General features: G+C 45.0%; 1 protein-coding gene and 1 non-coding gene across 2 annotated transcripts; both read right to left on the bottom strand.

Moving 5' to 3' along the window:
- Positions 1-13,659: 13,659 nt before the first annotated feature.
- RPS13 (ribosomal protein S13) lies at positions 13,660-17,287 on the bottom strand. Its single transcript, XM_039470616.2, has 6 exons — positions 17,183-17,287; positions 16,994-17,042; positions 16,742-16,820; positions 14,735-14,904; positions 14,374-14,474; positions 13,660-13,750 (listed from the first exon to the last, which is right to left on the bottom strand). Exons 1-6 carry the CDS (start codon positions 17,203-17,205, stop codon positions 13,717-13,719), a joined length of 456 nt encoding a protein of 151 aa, XP_039326550.1. The 5' UTR covers positions 17,206-17,287; the 3' UTR covers positions 13,660-13,716.
- On the bottom strand, positions 15,054-15,143 carry LOC120364725 (small nucleolar RNA SNORD14). The gene has a single exon (XR_005579875.1). It is a non-coding gene; the product is annotated as a small nucleolar RNA SNORD14 (small nucleolar RNA).
- Positions 17,288-20,193: the final 2,906 nt, after the last annotated feature.

Raw genomic sequence — 20,193 nt, forward strand, 5'->3', positions numbered from 1 at the left:
AATGAAGAATAATAACATGATCACTTCAATTGATACTGAAACAGCATTTGATAAAATTTAACATCCCGTCAAGATAAAAACCCTTAAAAAACTGGAATAGAAGGAATATACCTTAATAAAATAAAAGCGCTATATAACAGACCCACAGCTAATATCACACCAAGTGGGAAAAAACTGAAAGCCTTTCCTCTGAGAACACAACAAGGATGCCCACTTTCATCACTGTTCCTCCACATCGTACTGAAGTCCTAGCTAAAGCAATCAGACAAGAGAAAGAAAGAATGCGCATCCAAATTGGAATGGACGAAGTCAACTTATCTTTGTTTATAGATGATATGATCTTATATTTCAAAAAAACATAAAGACTCCACAAAAAACCTATTAGAAGTGACAGATTCAATAAATTTGCAAGATACAAAATCAACATACAAAAATTAGTAGCATTTCTATATAGCAACAATGAACAATCTGAAAAAGAAAATGTAACGCCACTTACATAGCCACAAATAAAATCAAATACCTTGGAATTAATGTAACCAAAGAAGTTGAAGATCTCTATAATGAAAACCATAAAACACTGATGAAATAAACTAAAGAGTACACCAAAAAAATGGAAAAATATTCCATGTTCATGGATTGGAACAATCAGTATTATTAAAATGTCCATACTACAAAGCAATCTACAGATTCAATGCAATTCCTATCTGAACCCACACCTCAGTGAGTGTGTGAGTCCAGGCAATGCTTCTTTAACTTTAATGGGCATCAGAATTCCTTGCAGTTTACTAAAATACAGATTCCCTTCCCTTGATTGTGGGTGTCTGTGTGAGGCCTGAGATTCTGCTTTTTTTTAGGGGGGTGACAGGGTCTCACTCTGTCACTCAAGCTGGAGTGCCGTAACGTGATCACAGCTCACTGCAGCCCCCCTCTCCCAGGTTCAAACAATCCTCCTGCCTCAACCTCCTGAGTAGCTGGGACTACAAGTGTGCATCACCACACCCAGCTAAGAGATTCTGCATGTTTAAGAAGTTACATTCCCACCAGGTGATTCTGTTGAAGGCAGTTCCAGACCACACTTTGAGAAATCCTGCTCTAAGAGAATATGTCAGGCATCTGGAAGTTCCGAGAGATATAGAAGGGAGCAGGTGACCCTAGGTGCATATGTATAACATTTCTAGAAAAATATGCAGAAAACATTGTTAGCTTCTGAAAAGGAGGCTAGAGGGTCTGGTGCAAGGATAAGACTTGTTTTACATTTTAAAAAACTTTAATAGTTCTTCCGCCTTAAGCATGTGCTACTTTCTCAATTAAAAAACTAACTTTAGTAACATTTAGCACATTGCCCAAGAAAGAGTAGATGCTCAATAAGTAAAAGTTCCTTTCTTTTTTGTCCTCTACCCAAACATTTGCTGCCCTTTCTCTTCCTCATTTCCTCCCCACTAGCAGAATTCCCATTTATGCATTTGATTAATAAATATCAATGGAATACATATTGTGTGCTAGGCACTGTTCTAACAGTATAGCTACATGCAAACAACAGACACAGTTCTTGCCTGCAGGGACCTTATATTCTAGTGCTCTCTCATCCTCACTTCAGCACATTTTGATTCATGAATTCCTGCCTCCTTAGCTTTGTACAGGCCATACCTTCATACAAACATAAAGTATGCTTTTCTCCCCTCCTTCAGAACAGGACCTAAATTCTCCCTGAAGCTTCCCCTGACCCCCAGTGACAAACCTGCAGGAGGCTTGATGGGAGCTCTGGACCAGGCTCCTGCTGCCCTCTGGTGGGAATCCCTGGTGGCTCAATGGCCGGTGACCTGAGGACCTCTATTCTAGGGCCTGCCTCTTCCTCACCTGGCATCTACGTACTCTTGGGTGGGCCAGGCCCAGGAGATATGTGTACCCAAAGTACACTGGCTTCCCTGGACCCAGCTCACAGCTGCGATCTGTGTGTCCCTAACTGTAAACCAGACAGACTGTCCCTAAAGGCCACTGTCTTTGTAGAGTGCAATCCAATCTGGTATGGGACTGTAAGTATTGCCACTGCCTAGGGGTGCTGGTAGTCCGGGAGGGAGTAGGGAAACTGGGGAGACACCAGGTAAAATAGCTTTAACAGAATTTGTTTATCATTTCCTTTTCTTTTTCTTTCTTTTCTTTTTTTTTCTTTTTTCTTTTTCTTTTTCTTTTTTTTTTTTTTTTTGAGAAAAAGTCTCTCTCTGTTGCCCAGGCTGGAGTGCAGTGACATGATCTCTTCTCACTGCAACCTCCACCTCTTGGGTTCAAGCGATCCTCCTGCCTCAGCCTCTCAAGTAGCTAGGATTACAAGCATGAGCCACCAGGCTTCGCTAATTTTTGTATTTTTAGTAGAGACAGGGTCTCACCATGTTCAGGCTGGTCTCAAACTCCTGACCTCAAGTGATCGGCCTGCTTTGGCCTCCCAAAGTGCTGGAATTATAGGCATGAGTCACTGCACCTGGACTTATCCTTTCTTTTATTCTTTGTTTTTATCTTGTGCCAAAAGCAATTCATACTCTTAAAGAAACATCAGAAAATAGAAACATGCAAAAGAACGATTCAAACAAATCCCATAATCCCATCTAGAGACAATTTGTGTTCACACCTGGAGCAAGAACAAAGAGGAAAGGGCAACTAGGCCAGGAGCCAGGAGGCCTAGATGCCAGTCATTACCATCCCTCCCACTGTGTGACCCTGAGCAAGTCCCTTCTCGGAGTCTAACTCGCATATACACAAAATGAGGACTGAATTAAGTACCTTCTGGGTTTACTCCTCTGTGATTCTAAGTCAGTGGTCCCAATCCCAGATGCCTCTTAAAAATACAGATGCCTGGTTCCCCACTCCCAACCCACTCCCCATCCTAGCAGATCTCTCCTTTCCCAGACAGAACTCAGGAATCACTATTTATCATTATTTTCTTCTTCTTCCCTTTCTGGAGTAAAGGAATCAATTTTTTAAAAATATTTTTAATTGGCCAGGCATAGTGGCTCACACCTGTAATCCCAGTACTTTGGGAGGCCGAGGTGGGTGGATCACCTAAGGTCAGGAGTTCAAGACCAGCCTGGGCAACATGGTGAAACCCTGTCTCTACTAAAAATATGAAAATTAGCTGGGCAATAGTGGCATGCGAGACAGAGTCTTGCTCTGTAGCCCAGGCTGGAGTGCAATGGTGTGATCACCACTCACTGCAGCCTTAATCTCCCAGGCTCAAGCAATCCTCCCATCTCAGCCTCCCAAGTAGCTGGGACTACAGGCATATGCTACCATGGGTGACTATTTTTTGTAGAGACAGAGTCTTACTATGTTGCCCAAGCTGGTCTCAAACTCCTGAACTCAAATGATCCTCCCACTTCAGCCTCCCAAAGTGCTGGGATTACAGGTATGAAGAAGTTAGTATTTTAGGTTGGGCATGGTAGCTCATGCCTGTAATCCCAGCACTTTGGAAGGCTTAAGTGGGAAGATCATTTGAGGCCAGGAGTTCGAGGCTAGCCTGGCCAACATGGTGAAACCCCCTCTCTACTAAAAATACAAAAATTAGCCAGGCATGGAGGCATACACCTGGAATCCCAGCTATTTGGGAGGCTGAGGCAGGAGAATTGCTTGAACCCAGGAGGGGGAGGCTGCAGTTAGCTGAGATTGCGCCACTGCACTCCAACAAGGCCAACAGAGTGAGACTCTGTCTCAAAAAAACAAAACAAAAAAAATAAACAAAAACAAAAATCAGTATTTTAGGCCAGGAGTAGTGGCTCACACCTGTAATCCCAGCACTTTGGGAAACTGAGGCAGCAGGATCACCTGAGGTCAGGAGTTCGAGAGTAGCCTGGCCAACATGGTGAAATCCCGTCTCTACTAAAAATACAAAAATTAGCCCAGCATGGTGGTTCATACCTATAGTCCCAGCAACTCAGGAGGCTGAGGCATGAGAACCACTTGAACCCGGGAGGCAGATGTTGCAGTGAGCTGAGACCATGTCACAGCACACTAGCCTGGGCAACAGAGCGAGACTCGCTCTCAAAAAAAAAAAAATCAGGCCGGGTGCGGTGGCTCAAGCCTGTAATCCCAGCACTTTGGGAGGCCGAGGCGGGTGGATCACAAGGTCGAGAGATCGAGACCATCCTGGTCAACATGGTGAAACGCCGTCTCTACTAAAAATACAAAAAATTAGCTGGGTATGGTGGCGCGTGCCTGTAATCCCAGCTACTCAGGAGGCTGAGGCAGGAGAATTGCCTGAACCCAGGAAGTGGAGGTTGCGGTGAGCCGAGATCGCGCCATTGCACTCCAGCCTGGGTAACAAGAGCGAAACTCCGTCTCAAAAAAAAAAAAAAAAAAAAAAAAAAAAAAAATCAGTATTTATTTTTAAGTCTTCTGGGAGAATCCCAATGAATGCCTCCTGGTCAAGAAGCATTGGTGGATATCTTTCTAGATATTTGTATGTGCCTAGTTTTTTTTTTACGAAATTGGAATTGTGTATATATTACTATATTAATATTGAGGTATATTTCATACCTTAATTTAAGCAGCCCACTAATCAGGCAGTTCCAACTTTGTACTATTACAAATATTGGAAAAACAGTAAAAGTAGGCTAAAAACAAATTGGAAATAATCAGGGAAAACCCCTGAAAAGTTCAGTAAAAGGACAAAAATGCTTAAAAACTCTTAAAGCATTGAAAATCACTTTATAAGGCATGAAAATGACTTAACATTATTAAAAAAAACAACGACAACCCAGCAACTGGGAAATACTCATATTCAATCAAATCATTGTTTCAATCAGAATGTTGTATTCAACAGAATGCTTTCGGAAAAACTGCTTTCAGTCCAATCATATGCCTCTGTGGGAGGCAGCCAGCAAGAGCTTCCTTCCAGTTCCCAAGAAGTCCTTGGAAAAGGTTTGGGATCCCCACTGCTGGCAGTTCTAACTGAGAAATAAACATCATACCAACTGCTGTGCATGCACCTAGCAAGGATCTGCCAATTATCTTATGTGCCAGGCCCTGTCCTGGGCACTGGAAATATGAAGCAACCAAGACAGTTTCTGCCATCCTCCCCCACAGGTGCTCACAGTCCAGTCTGACAGAGCAGACAAACACATCCACAGGTAATTCCACTGCAGGCTGAGATGAGAACTGGGAGGCATTGGTCAACGGGGAGAGGCAAGTAAAAGCTTCCACCCTGTCCCTCCAGCAGCCGTGGGGCCATAGAAATGCAGCCTCTCCCTCCTCAGCAAAATGTTCTCGTTACTTTTGCTATGAAACAAATTATCCCAAAAACCTAGTGGTTTAAAACAATCATTTGATTATGCTCAAGGATTCTGTAGGTCAAGAATTCAGGGCTGAGTGCAGTGGCTCATGCCTGTAATCCCAGCACTTTCTTTGGGAGGCCAAGGCACAATTGCTTGACCCCAGGAGTTTGAGACCAGCCTGGGCAACATAGGGAGACCCCTGTCTCTAAGAAAAAAAAAAAAAGGCCGGGCGCGGTGGCTCAAGCCTGTAATCCCAGCACTTTGGGAGGCCGAGGCGGGTGGATCACAAGGTCGAGAGATCGAGACCAACCTGGTCAACATGGTGAAACCCCGTCTCTACTAAAAATACAAAAAATTAGCTGGGCATGGTGGCGCGTGCCTATAATCCCAGCTACTCAGGAGGCTGAGGCAGGAGAATTGCCTGAACCCAGGAGGCGGAGGTTGCGGTGAGCCGAGATCGCGCCATTGCACTCCAGCCTGGGTAACAAGAGCGAAACTCCGTCTCAAAAAAAAAAAAAGAAAAAAAAAATTTATAGAGTACTACAGAAATGGCTTCTCTACTCCAAAATGTCTGTAGTCTCAGCTGGGAAGATTCAGTGGCTGGGGTGACTCAGAGCTTCTGGAGGCAGGAATCACGTGACGGTATCTTCACTCACAAGCCTGGTGGTTAGCGCTGTCACCTGACCTCCACCATGGCTGTTTTCCAGATCACCCGCACACGGCCGAGGCCTCCTCACAGCGTGGCAGCCTCAGGGTGGGTTTCACAGCAGCTCAGGACCCCAGACATGAGTGTCCCAGGCAACAGGACTTTTCTGCCCTGGCCTTGGAATTCCTCAAGTGTCAGTTCGGCTGAATCCTACTGGTTACAGCCAGCCACAAGCCTGCCATGTTGCTAGGGAGAGGAATTAGACACCACATCTTTATTGGAAAGCAGTAAGGTTCTAAGAAGACAAGTGGGACAGATTTTGTTGTGGTCATTTTTTTCCTACAGACAGCATCTCCCTGTCCCAATCATAGCTCACTGAAGCCTCAAACTCTTGGGTTCAAGCGATCCTCTCACCTCAGCCTTTCAAATTTTGGTAAAAAAAAAAAAAAAAATCCAGCTAACTTTTTAATTTTTTTGTAGAGATGGGAATCTCACTATGTTGCACAGTCTGGTCTCAAACTCTTAGTCTCAAGAGATCTTCCTGCCTTGGCCTTCCAAGGTGCTGGAGCCACTGCATCTGGCCTGCTGTGGTCATACAATCTACCACACCTGAGGTGGACCCAGGCACACCATTTACTGCCAGGAGGGCAGGTCTGAGAGGGGCCCAGCTGGGTGCAATGGAGGTAAGATGGGAAAGAAGCTGGACTCTTCTGTCCTTAGGCAATTTCATGTGACCATGGCTTCACTTTCTGCTCCTCCATGATGACATTTTTTTTTTTTTTTTTTAATAAGACCAAATCTCTCACTGTTGCACCAGCTGGAGTGCAATGGCTTGATCTCAGCTCACTGCAACCTCCACCTCCCAAGTTCAAGCAATTCTTGTGTGTCAGCCTTCAGAGTAGCTGGGATTATAGGCATGAACCACCACGCCTGGCTAATTTTTGTATTTTTAGTAGAGATGGGGTTTGATCATGTTGGCCAGGCTGGTCCCAAACTCCTGACCTGAAGTGATCTGCCCAAAATCCCAAAGTGCTGGGATTACAGAAAAGAGCGCTACCCAGCCTGCTTTATGACTTTTCCATCTCACCAGTGTGTCAAATTATCTGCCTACTTTACCTGTTGTGCCCTAGTTTCTTCTGAATAATGGAGATGCTAATACTATCTACCTCACCGAGTGACCATGAGGATTAAATGAGACAATACGGTAGTCCCCCAGCTTGTCCTCAGGGGTTATGTCCCAAGGTGCCAGTGGGTGCCTGAAACTCTGGACAGTTACAGAATCTTCCTTATTTTATTCATTTATTGATTTTTAGATATACTCTCACTCTGTTGCCCAGGCTGGAGTACAATGGCATGATCTTGGCTCACTGCAACCTCCACCTCCCAGGTTCAAGCGATTCTTCTGCCTCAGCCTCCCTAGTCGCAGGGATTACAGGTGCAGACACCATGCCCGGCTAGTTTTTGTTATTTTTGTAGAGACAGGGTTTCACCATGTTGGCCAGGCTGGTCTTGAACTCCTGACCACAGGTGATCTGCCTGCCTCAGCCTCTCAAAGTGCTGGGATTACCAGTGTGAGTCACCGCACCCAGCCAAGAACCTTCTATATGCTATGTTTTTTCTACACACACATACCTATGATAAGGTTTAATTTGTAAATTAGGCACAGTAAGAAATTAGCAACAATAAGTTACTAAAATAGAACAATTTTGACAATATACTTTAATAAAAGTGATTTTAAATTTATGAATTATTTCTAGAATTTTCCATTTTATATTTTCAGCCCACTGTTGACCATGGATAAAGGAAACCGTGAAAAAGTGGGGAAACCACCTATTTACAGAGTACTCACTGCAAGGGTGGGCAAGGTGGCTCACATCTATAATCCCAACACTTTGGGAGGCCGAGGCAAATGGATCACTTGAAGCCAGGAATTCAAGACCAGCCTGGCCAACATGGGGAAACCACATCTCTACTAAAAATACAAAACTTAGCTGGGCGTGGTGGTGGATGCCTGTAATCCCAGCTACTCAGGAGGCTAAGACAGGAAAATTGCCTGAACCAGGGACGCAGAGGTTGCAGTGAGCCAAGATCATACCACTGCACTTCAGCCTGGGCGACAGAACAAGATTCTGTCTCCAAAAAAAGCCCAAAAATCAAAACAGAATATTCACTGCAATGCCTGATGCATGTGTAAGTGCTCAGGAATTTTTTTTTTTTTTTTTTTTTTTTTTTTTTTTTTTTTGAGACATCTTGGCTCACTGCAACCTCCACCTCCTGGATTTAAGCTATTCTCCTGCCTCCACCTCTGGAGTAGCTGGGACTACAGGCTCTCACCACCCACACCTGGCTAATTTTCATATTTTTAGTAGGGACGGGGTTTCACCATGTTGGTCAGGCTGGTTTTGAACTCCTGACCTCAAGTGATCCACCGACCCCAGACTCCCAAAGTGCTGGGATTACAGGCATGAGCCACAGCGCCTGGCCTCTACTTGGGTATCTGAAAGACATTCCCAACAATACATCCAAAGCTAAACTCGCAGTGCACTGCCCAAGCCTGCCCCTCCCTCACAGATCCCCATCTCAGTGCATGGACCACCCTCCTCCTTTCTGCCTTGGCTGTCATCTTGCAAACCTCTCTCTCACTTTCCAAATCGAACCTCCCCCTAGCTCTGAGGCCCTCGAGTCCAGTTCCCCTGCACCCACCCTCATCCATTCTTCACACAGCCAGCAGCTGCCAGAAAGCTGGTCTTGTCACTCCTGTGATTAAAACTCTTTACTGGCCAGGCGCAGTGGCTCATGCTGTAATCCCATCACTTTGGGAGGGTGAGGTGAGTGGATCACCTGAGGTCAGGAGTTTGAGACCAGCCTGGCCAACATAGTGAAACCCCGTCTCTACTAAAAATACAAAAAATTAGCCAGTGTGGTGGTGGGCACCTGTAATCCCAGCTACTCAGGAGGGTGAGGCAGAATTGCTTGAAACCAGGAGGCAGAGGTTGCAATGAGCTGAGATCTTTATTATTTGCACTTATCTCAAAAAGACCTAAGGAAAAGATCGCAAGAGGTGCCAAGGTATGGTGATAGGAACTCAAGCCATCCTAGTGGCTTTAGTTTGAGTCTCAAAGTTAATTATCTTTCCTAAGCCTGTTTCCTCATCTTAAAGGAATTTTTTAAAAAATTTTTAAATTAAAAAGTAATTTTTTTAAAATTAGTGAATTTATGCCCAGCCCCCAAAAATTCCACCCAAAAATCTGGAATCAGCTTTTTGGGAGGCTTTGATAATCAAAGAAATAATAAATGTAAAAGTGCCTTTTAATTTATAAAAAGTAGGCCAAGCACAGTGGCTCATGCTTATAACTCCAACACTTAGGGAGGCTGAGGTGGACGGACTGCTTGAGAACAGGAGTTCAAGACCAACCTGGTCAACACAGACCAACTCCATCTCTAAAACTAATTAAAAAAAGCTGCAGGTATAAGATAATGTCAGCATTCCCGGCAACAACAGCGATATACGCCACCTAGTAGTTAAAAAGAGTAACTGCATCTGAATACACTTCAAATCCTGTACTCTATATACTGGGGCTCATAAGAGATCCTACCAAAGATTACTATACTTGAGGAAGACCTCTAACGTCAACAAGCAAAAACGAACTCCAAAAACAATGTTGAGTCAGAAAAACCATAAGATTCAGAGACGATGAGATATATATATCCATGAGACAACAGGTTTCTATAAAAAGAACTCGGGGCCAGGTGTGGTGGCTAACGCCTGTAACCCCAGCACTTTGGGAGGCCAAGGCAGGTGGATCACTTGAGGTCAGGAGTTCAAGACCAGCCTGCCAACATGGTGAAATCCCATCTCTAATAAAAATACAAAAATTAGCTGGATGTGGTGGCACACACCTGTAATCCCAGTCAGGAGGCTGTGGCAGGAGAATCACTTGAACCTGGGAGGCGGAGGTTGCAGTGAGCCAAGATTGTGCCACTGTGCTCCCGTCTCAAAAAAAAAAGGAATGAAGTACTGACACATGCTATGTTAATGAACCTCAAAAAACATTGTAAGTGAAAGACTGCAAGACACAAACTATATGAATCCATTTGTATGAAATATTCAGAATAGGCAAATCCATAAAAACAGAAAGCAGATTGGTGACTGATAGGGGTTAAGGGGAGTAAACAAAATGGGGATAAATGCTTAATGAGCATGGGCTTTTGTTTTTTTGAGACAGAGGTCTCACTATGTTGCCCAGGCTGCTCTCAAACTCCTGGGCTCAAGCGTTCCTCCCATCTTGGCCTCCCAGAATACTGGGACTAGAGTGTGGGGTTTTGCTTCAAGGTGATGAAAATGTTTTGGAATTAGATAAAGGTGGTGGTTGTACAATATTATGAATGAACAAATGCTACTGAATTGTTCACTTTAAAATGGGGAATTTTGTAATGTGAATTTCACCTCCATTTTTTTTTTAAAAAAGAATGTTACTTAGAAATAAGAAGGCCTATTACATACCAGAGAAACAGCTATGTATTTAAAGTGGTTGCCCTCAACTTCAGGAAGGTGGGGCTGCAAAAGGGAAGAGACTGTTTTTAGTTTTGTCTTTTTTTTTTTTTTTTTTGCGACGGAGTTTCGCTCGTTACCCAGGCTGGAGTGCAATGGCACAATCTTGGCTCACCGCAACCTCCACCTCCTGGGTTCAGGCAATTCTCCTGCCTCAGCCTCCTAAGTAGCTGGGATTACAGGCACGTGCCACCATGCCCAGCTAATTTTTTGCATTTTTAGTAGAGACGGGGTTTCATCATGTTGACCAGGATGGTCTCGATCTCTTGACCTCGTGATCCACCCACCTCGGCCCCCCAAAGTGCTGGGATTACAGGCTTGAGCCACCGCGCCCGGCACTTTTTTTTTTTTTTTGACAGAGTCTCACTCTGTCACCCAGCCAGGAGTGCAGTGTTGCGATATTGGCTCGCCGCAACCTCCATCTTCTGGGTTCTAGCAATTCTCCTGCCTCAGCCTCCTGAGTAGCTGGGATTACAGGTGTGTGCCACCACACCTGGCTAATTTTTGTATTTTTAGTCGTGATGGGGTTTCCCCATTTGGCCAGGCTGGTCTCAGAACTCCTGACCTCAACTGATCCGCCCACCTCGGCCTCCCAAAGTGTTGGGATTACAGGCGTGAGCCACTGTGCCTGACTTTAGTTAAGTCTCATAAAATGATACAACAGGCTGGGCACAGTGGCTCACGCCTGTAATCCCAACATTTTGGGAGGCCAAGATGGGCAGGTATCTTGGGAGTTTGAGACCAACCAGCCTGGCAAACATGACAAAACTCCTTTCTACTAAAAATAAGAAAAATTGCCATTCATGGTGGTGGGCACCTGTAACCTCAGCTACTCAGGAAGCTGAGGCACAAGAATTGCTTGAACGAGAGAGACAGAGGTTGCAGTGACCCAAGATCATGCCACTGCACTCCAGCCTGGGCGACAGTGAGACCGTCCAAAAAACAAATAAAACCACAGATATGTCTTCAGTTTAGTAATAATATGTCCAGTCTAGTGCCTTTGGAGATATGGAAAAATTAAAAAATTATCCGGGCATGGGAGCTCATGCCTGTAATCCCAGCTACTTGGGAAGCTGAGGCAGGAGAATCACCTGAACATGGGAGGTGGAGGTTGCAGTGATCTGAGAACGTGCCATTGCACTCTATAGCCTGTGCAACAAGAGCGAAACTCCATCTCAAAAAAAAAAGATAAGATGGACACCTACCACTTGAAAATATGATTTTTCAAGGAAGATAATAGTTGTTGAAGGAAACCTACAAATTCTATGTTCTCATATGGATAGATAGGATAAATGATGTGCTTATGTTGTCTCCAACTGGGTCAAAGTAGATGTTACAAAGAAAAAGCTAATGGAAACTTTTTTTTTTTTTTTTTTTGAGACAGTCACCCAGGCTATAGTGCACCGGCACGATCTCAGCCCACTGAAACCTGTGCCTCTTGGATTCAAGGAACCTCAGCCTCCCAGAGTAGCTAGGATTACAGGCGCCTGCCACCACACCCAGCTAGTTTTTATATTTTTAGTAATGATGAGGTTTCACCATGTTGGCCAGGCTGGTCTCAAACTCTTGACCTCAGGTGATCCGCCCACCTGTAATCCCAAAGTGTTGGGATGACAGGCGTGAGCCACTGCAGGGTCTTTATTCTGAAGGATTGTGCCTCTGTAAACAAGCACTAGCCAGACATGCAGCTTAACCATTTATTAGTCTCACAACCTTCAACCACTCCCTAGGGTTATCTGAGATTTTACTCATTCAAGTAATGAGTAAAATTACCCATGCACCTCAATAAGAATTAAATAAAACAGGGCCAGGGGAGGTGACTCACACCTATAATCCCAACACCTTGGGAGGCGGAGGTGGGCAGCCTGTCCAACATGGTGAAACTCTGTCTCTACTAAAAATATACAAAATTAGGCCGGGCGCGGTGGCTCAAGCCTGTAATCCCAGCACTTTGGGAGGCCGAGGCGGGTGGATCACAAGGTCAAGAGATCGAGACCATCCTGGTCAACATGGTGAAACCCCGTCTCTACTAAAAATACAAAAAATGAGCTGGGCATGGTGGCTCGTGCCTGTAATCCCAGCTACTCAGGAGGCTGAGGCAGGAGAATTGCCTGAACCCAGGAGGCGGAGGTTGCGGTGAGCCGAGATCGCGCCATTGCACTCCAGCCTGGGTAACAAGAGCGAAACTCCGTCTCACAAAAAAAAAAAAAAAAAAAAAAAAAAAAAAAAAAAAAAAAAAAAAATATACAAAATTAGCAGGGCATGGTGGCACACCACTGTAATCTCAGCTACTCAGGAGGCTGAGGCAAGAGAATCACTTGAACCCACAAGTGAGGTTGCAGTGAGTGGAGATCATGCCTGGGTGACAGCAAGACTCCATCTCAAAAAAAAAAAAAAAAAAAAAAAAAAAACCAGAAAACAAAACAAAAATGAATTAAATAAAACACAATACCCGAGATAAGCAGATTTTACTTTAAACCATCTAAAAAATTTTCAAATGCCAGGGACCCAAGCTCATTTCAGATATTCTTCCTAAACACCCTGTACTCCAGAATAGCTGGGATTACAGGCACGTGCCACCATGCCCAGCTAATTTTTTGTATCTTTAGTAGAGACGGGGTTTCACCAGGTTGACCAGGATGGTCTCGATGTCTTGAACCTCGTGATCCACCCGCCTCGGCCTCCCAAAGTGCTGGGATTAGAGGCTTGAGCCACCGCACCCGGCTGATCCCTTCATCTTTAACCCTCACCGCAAGATCCAGTATCTCTCCATAGCAAAGGTTCCCCTCCCTCCAGTGACACTTTTAACGTATCAGGTGAATGCAAAAGTAATTGCAGCTTTTGCATTTAAAAAACTGCAGTTTTGCAGCAACCTAATATTATTTCTGATGCTACAAGTGGTTAACATCTGCCAGGGATCTATCTCAGTCTTTAAATGTATCAAAAAATACTTAGAAACATTTTTGCCATAATACCAAAACAAACACAAAGGCATTATTTTCTAGTGTCTTCCAGTTCTCCATGTTTAAAGCAACCACCTATGAGATTATAAGCTGCTCAACTGGTTTAAGGGGCCAGTTAAGGGATGTGATGAACACTATCTTACTGTTCCCTGGAATCACATAACATCATTCACCTAAAACACTCCCCTCCACCATCAAAAAAGATCAACACATAGGAACCACTGACAGACACTGAAATACAAAACATGCTTTTAGTTAAACAATCATGTTTATTGCTTTAGCACATAGACAAATTTATGCGACCAGGGCAGAGGCTGTAGATGATTCACTAAAAAAGAAAAAAGGGAGAGGAAAGAAAGTCAAGATTAATACTGGTCCCTCCACATTCATTAACAGATTTCCCCACTAATGGAGCTATTCCCAAACAGTTAATAAATCCAAACTATATAAAATGCACCAAATTACTGAATTGCTGAACTAGCTCATTGTATTTAAGCATAATGAATGAAGATGCTCACTCAGACATCCAAGGAAGAACTGGCCAACATAATGAAAAACGTTTCTGGAGGAAACTGCGAATGTCTGGCAATCAATCATAGTGAGCAATTCATGCAAAAATTAATTCAAACTCCTGGGAGCAGAGATATGAAAGGAAATTTTACCTACTATCTAAGCGAGTCAAAGGGTTTATTATTCATGGTCTAAACTGGGGTCTGCAACTATGGCCCTCTGCTTGTCTTTAATACAGTTTCAGTGACACACAGCCACACCCATTTGATTATGTATTTCCTGTGGCCGCTTTCCCACTACCAGACCTGAGCTCAAAAAGCAGTTAACCAAATAGCCTCGAAGGCTAAACATATTTACTACCAGGACTTTTACTCTAAGATTTACTGTTGGCTGACTCCTATTCTTGATAACAACAACAACAACAACAAAGCTGATACTTACTATTTCCAATTGGGAGGGAGGACTCGCTTAGTCTTATAATACCGAGCCAAACGATGAATCCGGCTCTCTATCAGAATCAGACGGAATTTAGCATCCTTATCCTAAAAGCAAAATTTGATACAATTCAAGAAAACCACCCAAAATGACCAAACATTATCAAACATTAATAAGAGAATGTAGAGCTACCATGCACTTTCTCTAATTAAAATCTCTTTGGGTAGAATTTTAACTTAAAAGCAACACTACACTACACTAGTTTGTGTACTAACCCACCTTAGAGAATTCAAACCAGACACATTATATTTTACTGAAAAAACTTAGTACAAGCAGTCCTATTTAGCACCAGGTTTTATGAGCTTACCTTTCTGTTCCTCTCAAGATGCTTTCGAACAGCGACTGCTTTCTTAATTAAATGGTAAAGATCTTCAGGGAGATCAGGAGCAAGTCCCTTAGACTTAAGAATTCTTAAGATTTTATTGCCTGTCACAAAACGTACTTGTGCAACACCATGTGAATCTCTCAGGATCACACCTGAAAGGGAATCATGTTTAACTTTCAACAACAAACACAAACTAGGGAATATGATGATGTCAAGGCTCAGGTATCAGGGCATAGCTTCCTATCTATAAAAGAGGGTCTTTTATACAGCATGGAAACCAACATGGGAATGCATGTAAAGCTCACTCAGACATCCAAGGAAGATTTACCCAACACTAAGGAAAACCTTTCTGGTGGAAACTGCGAATGTTGGAAAACCATCATCACAGTGAGCTTGCTGGAATACAAATGACCAAAGGAATTCATGAGATTCCAGTATGTCTATCTGTCCTATGATTACAAACAGCTACCGGGCCCAGTGGCTCACGCCTGTAATCCCAGCACTTTGGGAGGCCGAGGAGGGTGGATCACCTGAGGTCAGCAGTTCGAGACCAGTCTGACCAATATGGTGAAACCCCATCTTTAAAAACAGCTAACATTTTATTGAGAACTCTGATCAGTCTTCAAAAAACTTTACACGTTATTTCTTTTAAACCTCAAATGAGTCCTGACTATTTACAATCTATGATATATTTTCTTTTGATATGTTATATCTCCATTAGACTACAAGCTCCAGGACTACACACATTTTGCACCCCCCGCCTCCTTTTAAGAAGTAGGGTCAGGTGGGGTGGCCCATGCCTCTAATCCCAGCACTCTGGGAGGCTGAGGCAGGCGGATCACCTGAGGTCAAGAGTTCAAAACCAGCTTGGCCAATATGGTGAAAACCCATCTCTACTAAAAATACAAAAATTAGGCGGGATGCAGTGGCTCACGTCTGTAATCCCAGCACTTTGGGAGGCTGAAGTGGGTGGATCACCTGAGGTCAGGAGTTTGAGACCAGCCTCAACATGGTGAAACGCCATCTCTATTAAAAATTAGCTGGGCATGGTGGTGCGGCCTGCAGTCCCAGATACTACCGAGCCTGAGTCAGGAGAATTGCTTGCTCAAACCCAGAAGGTGAAGGTTGCAGTGGGCCAAGATCGTGCCAGTGCACTCCAGCCTGGGCCACATTGTGAGAATCCATCTCAAAATAAAATAAAATAAAATAAAATAAAATAAAATAAAATAAAATAAATACACAAATTAGCCGGGAGTCTGTAATTCCTGCTATCAGGGAGGCTGAGGCAGGAGAATCGCTTGAACCCAGGAGGTGGAGGTTGCAGTGAGCCGAGAAAACGCCATTGCACGCCATGCTTTTTTTTTTTTTTTGAGACTGTTTAAAAAAAAGGGGGGGCGGGGGGAAGTCTCGCTCTGTCACGCAGAAGTGCAGCGGCTTCATCACAACTCACTGCAGCCTGGGACTTCTCGGCTCAAGCGATCCTCCCACCCTTGCATCCCGAGTATGTGGGAATACAGGCACATTGCGGCTGGCTTTGTGTGTGTGTGGAGGGTAATTTAGTTGTATTCTCAGGCTCCAGAACCATGTTCAGCACCTAGCAGGCAAACATTTGCTGAATGAAGCCACTTGCAAGAAGTCACACGCAGCTGAGATTCGAACCACCCCTAACTGTGAGGAACTGTGTCAAGCACTCTGCGGAGCCAATTCCAACTCCTCCACTTGATAGTTGTGTGATTTGGAGCTGTGGTTAGTATCCGGCTGCACTGTGCCTCTGTTTCCTCAACTGTAACACTGTGGGGAAAGCTAGGAAGATTTGCTTCAAAGTACTTTCGTCAGAATTAAAGATCAGTACATATAAAATGCTTACAATGATGCCCCTAGCACGGTGCCGAGATCACGGTTCTGGCGATTTTAAAAATAACTTTACCGTCTACTAGACCCTACAAGTCACAGGAGGACAAGCGCAGAGGCTACATTAGACACACTCACCGATTTGTGAAGGAGTCAGGCCTTTCTTGGCCAGTTTGTAAATCTGCTCCTTCACGTCGTCAGATGTCAACTTCAGCCACTGTTATGGAATTAAAAGCAGCCTTAGGATTAGAAACCAGGAATGGCGCAGATGCACAGCGGCCTATCCAACCGCAACACCGCTCCTCATACACGCAAGTTCCTCGCCCCGGCGTCGCTTAACCCAAGACAAATGCAAACCAGGCTTCTCCCCGGTCCCCGCGCGCTACTTACTGTGGGGACGCTGCGGCGATAGGGCAAAGCCGACTGGGACAGGCCCTTCCTAGGGAGAGAAGCAGTCTCGGGGTGAGGTGGCGGCCCGTGCCACAGCAGCCCAGAACTTCATCCCCTCGGCCCGCTGCCCACACCCCTTCTCTTCCTCCCACCCGCGCCCCGCAATCCGGTTCGATGCCCCGAGCTCACCCGGGAGCATGCATACGACCCATGATGGCGGCGGTCAGACGGCGAAAGGAAAGCGAGGTTAGAAACGCCGCAGGAAGCCACCCAGCACGCAGGAAGTGACCTCACACGTCCCCGCTGCCTCGCATGCAGGGGGCGGAGTTACGCGTCTCAGCCACCGCGGTCTTTGTGACTACAACTCCCGAAAGGCATTTCAGCGTCGCACAAGGCTCCTCCGTCAGCTCGGCCTCATCCCGGCATGCATCGGTCTTTGGTCAGCCTGTGGCCAGAGCGGGAATTTGAGGCTGAGGTCGGCTTGCGTCGAAGTTCTCTGTTGCAGACGGCGAGATCGTAAAGATTTGAGTGCTGCGCTGGGGATGGGCATGGAACTGGTAGATCTGGAAGGATCAGCCATAGACAGGTGTTTGTTCATTCGCCACTGCCGGGCTTTGCCCTGCCACTGAATTCCTCAGAGTCCGCCCTGCGCCTAATAAATTCACAGATATAATAGCATGTGATGAGGACCACACGGGAAGCCATGGCAGCGGCTACCGCCCAGACACCGCTTTCATTTCTCATCTCTGAATCCTACGCTTATCTGTCAGGAGAGAGTCACTGACGGTAAAGAGTTGAACCAAGTACCCTCGGACGCCCGCCCCGGGCCGCGCTCGAATTCCCCTGCGCAGGGCTTTGAGGCGCTGGGCTCGCCGGGGAGAAAGGTTGGGCAGAGGCAGAGAACAAGTGAACCGAGCCGTGTTCCCTAGTGAGAGAGTTGACGGACAGGGAAGTGCTCTGGGAGCAATGTTGCAAAGGCCTAGAGGATGAGAGAGAAAATTAGGCAATTGAATTTTTTGTTTGTCTGTTTGTTTGTTGAGACGTAGGCTTCTTGCCCAGGCCGGAGTGCAATGGCGCGATGTCGGCTCATCGCAACCTCCGCCTTCCGGGGTCAAGTGATTATCCTGCCTCAGCCTCCCGAGTAGCTGGAAATTACAGGCATGCGCCACTACGCTCGGGAACCTTTTTTGTATTTTTAGTAGAGACGGGTTTCTCCATGTTGATCAGCCTGGTCTTCAACTCCCGACCTCAGGTGATCCGCCCGCCTTGGCCTCCCAAAATGCTGGGATCACAGGCCTGAGCCACAGCACCCGGACTTCTGCCCGTTTTTATTTTTTCTTGCTCTATCAGTCACCCAGGCTGCAGTTCAGTGACAGGATCTTGGCTCACTGCAACCTCTGCCTTTCGGGTTCAAGCGATCTTTGTGCCTCAGCCTCCTGAATAGCTGGGATCACAGGACCTGCCACCGCAACTGGGTTTTTTTTGTTTTGTTTTTTTTTTTAAGAGTCAGGGTTTCCCCATGTTGGCCAGGCTGGTCTCGAACTCCTGACCTCCGGTGATCTGCCTGCCTCAGCCTCCCGAAGTGCTGGGATTACAGGCATGAGCCACCGTGCCCGGCCCTTTGCCCATTTTTAAATTGGACTGTCTTTTTGTTGAGTTGTAAAAATTCTTTATATATTATGGATACATTCCTTTTATCATGTACATTGTTTGGAAATATTTTTTCCCATTCTGCAGGTTGTCTTTTACTTCCTTCATAGCATCCTTTGATGCACAAAAGATTTTAATTTTAATGAAGTTCCAGTTTATCCATTTTTTTTTTCTTTTGTGGCTCATGCTTTTAGTGCCACATCTAAGAATCATCAAATCCAAGGTCACAAAGATGTATGTACACCCATGTTTTTGTTTTCTTCTAAGACTTTTATCGTTTTGGCTTCTTTCTTTCTTTCTTTCTCCAGAGACAAGGTATCACTCTGCCACCCATGCTGGAGTGCAGTGATGCAACTGGCTCATTGCAGCCTCTAATTTGTGGGCTCAAGGGATCCTCCCCCTTGACCTCCCAAAGTGCTAGGATTGCAGGTGTGAGCCACTGCGCCCAACCAGTTTAAGCTTTTATGTTTAGGTCTTTGATCCATTTTGAGTTAATTTTTGTATGTGATGTAAGAGTCTTAACTCATGCTTTTGCATGTGGTTATCCAGTTGTCCCAGCACCATTTGTTGGAAAAACCTTTTCTTCTTTTGAATGGTCAAAAAAACCCACAACTTTTTTTCTTTAAATAGTCTTGACAGTGTTGTGTGTCTTTCCTGGATCATGACTGAAACAAATAAAAAGAACCAAGTAGTGATTCTTGAAATGAAAAAATACAAGAATCAGCTAGGTGTGATGGCTCATGCCTGTAATCCTAACATTTTGGGAGGCTGAGGTGGGCAGATTGCTTGAGCCCAGGTATTTGAGAGTTCGAGATGAGCCTGGGCAACATGGTGAAACCCCATTTCTACAAAAAAAAAAATACAAAAATTAGCCAGGTGTGGTGGTGTGTGACTATAGTCCCAGCTATTTGAGAGGCTGAGGTGGGAGGATCACTTGAACCCAGGGAGGTTGAGCTGCAGTGACCCATGATTATGCCACTGTACTCCAACCTGGGCAGCAGATTGAGACCCCGTCTCAAAAAAAATAAAAAATAAAATACAATAACCAAAACTTAAAACCTAATGGATAGGTTAAACAGTTTGGAAGTAGTGAATTAGAAATAAATTATTGAGACTGCAGGGACCAAAAAAAGAGAGACATGAAGAGAAGACATGGAAGAGAGTGGAAAGGTCTATTATACATTACACATTTAATCAGAGTTCCAAAAGGTGGCAGACAAAATGTTTGAAACGATAATGGCTATCAGGTGTTCAGAACTGAAGAAAGCTACTGATCCACAAGTTTGTTTTTTTGAGATGGAGTCTCGCTCTGTCACCCTGGAGTGCAGTGGCACAATCTTGGCTCACTGCCAACCCCAATTCCTGGGTTCAAGCAATTCTCCTGTCTCAGTGCACCACCATGCTCGGCTAATTTTTATATTTTTAGTAGAGACAGGGGTTTCACCGTATTGGCCAGGCTGGTCTCAAACTCCTGACCTTGTGATCCGCCTGCCTTGGCTTCCCAGAATGCTGGGATTACAGGCATGAGCCACTGCACCCACCTCTAATCC

Source organism: Saimiri boliviensis, chromosome 6, assembly GCF_048565385.1.
Source record: "Saimiri boliviensis isolate mSaiBol1 chromosome 6, mSaiBol1.pri, whole genome shotgun sequence".
NCBI classification, from domain to species: Eukaryota; Metazoa; Chordata; class Mammalia; order Primates; family Cebidae; genus Saimiri; species Saimiri boliviensis.

Bases quoted from the DNA above. Each gene is read 5' to 3' on its own strand.
- RPS13 (XM_039470616.2), bottom strand. From the start codon at position 17,205: ATGGGTCGTATGCATGCTCCCGG. The intron at 17,043-17,182 runs GTGAGCTCGGGG...TTCTCTCCCTAG, and splicing joins GGTCGTATGCATGCTCCCGG to GAAGGGCCTGTCCCAGTCGG. The intron at 13,751-14,373 runs GTAAGTATCAGC...TTTCTTTTTTAG, and splicing joins CTCCCTCCCAATTGGAAATA to TGAATCATCTACAGCCTCTG.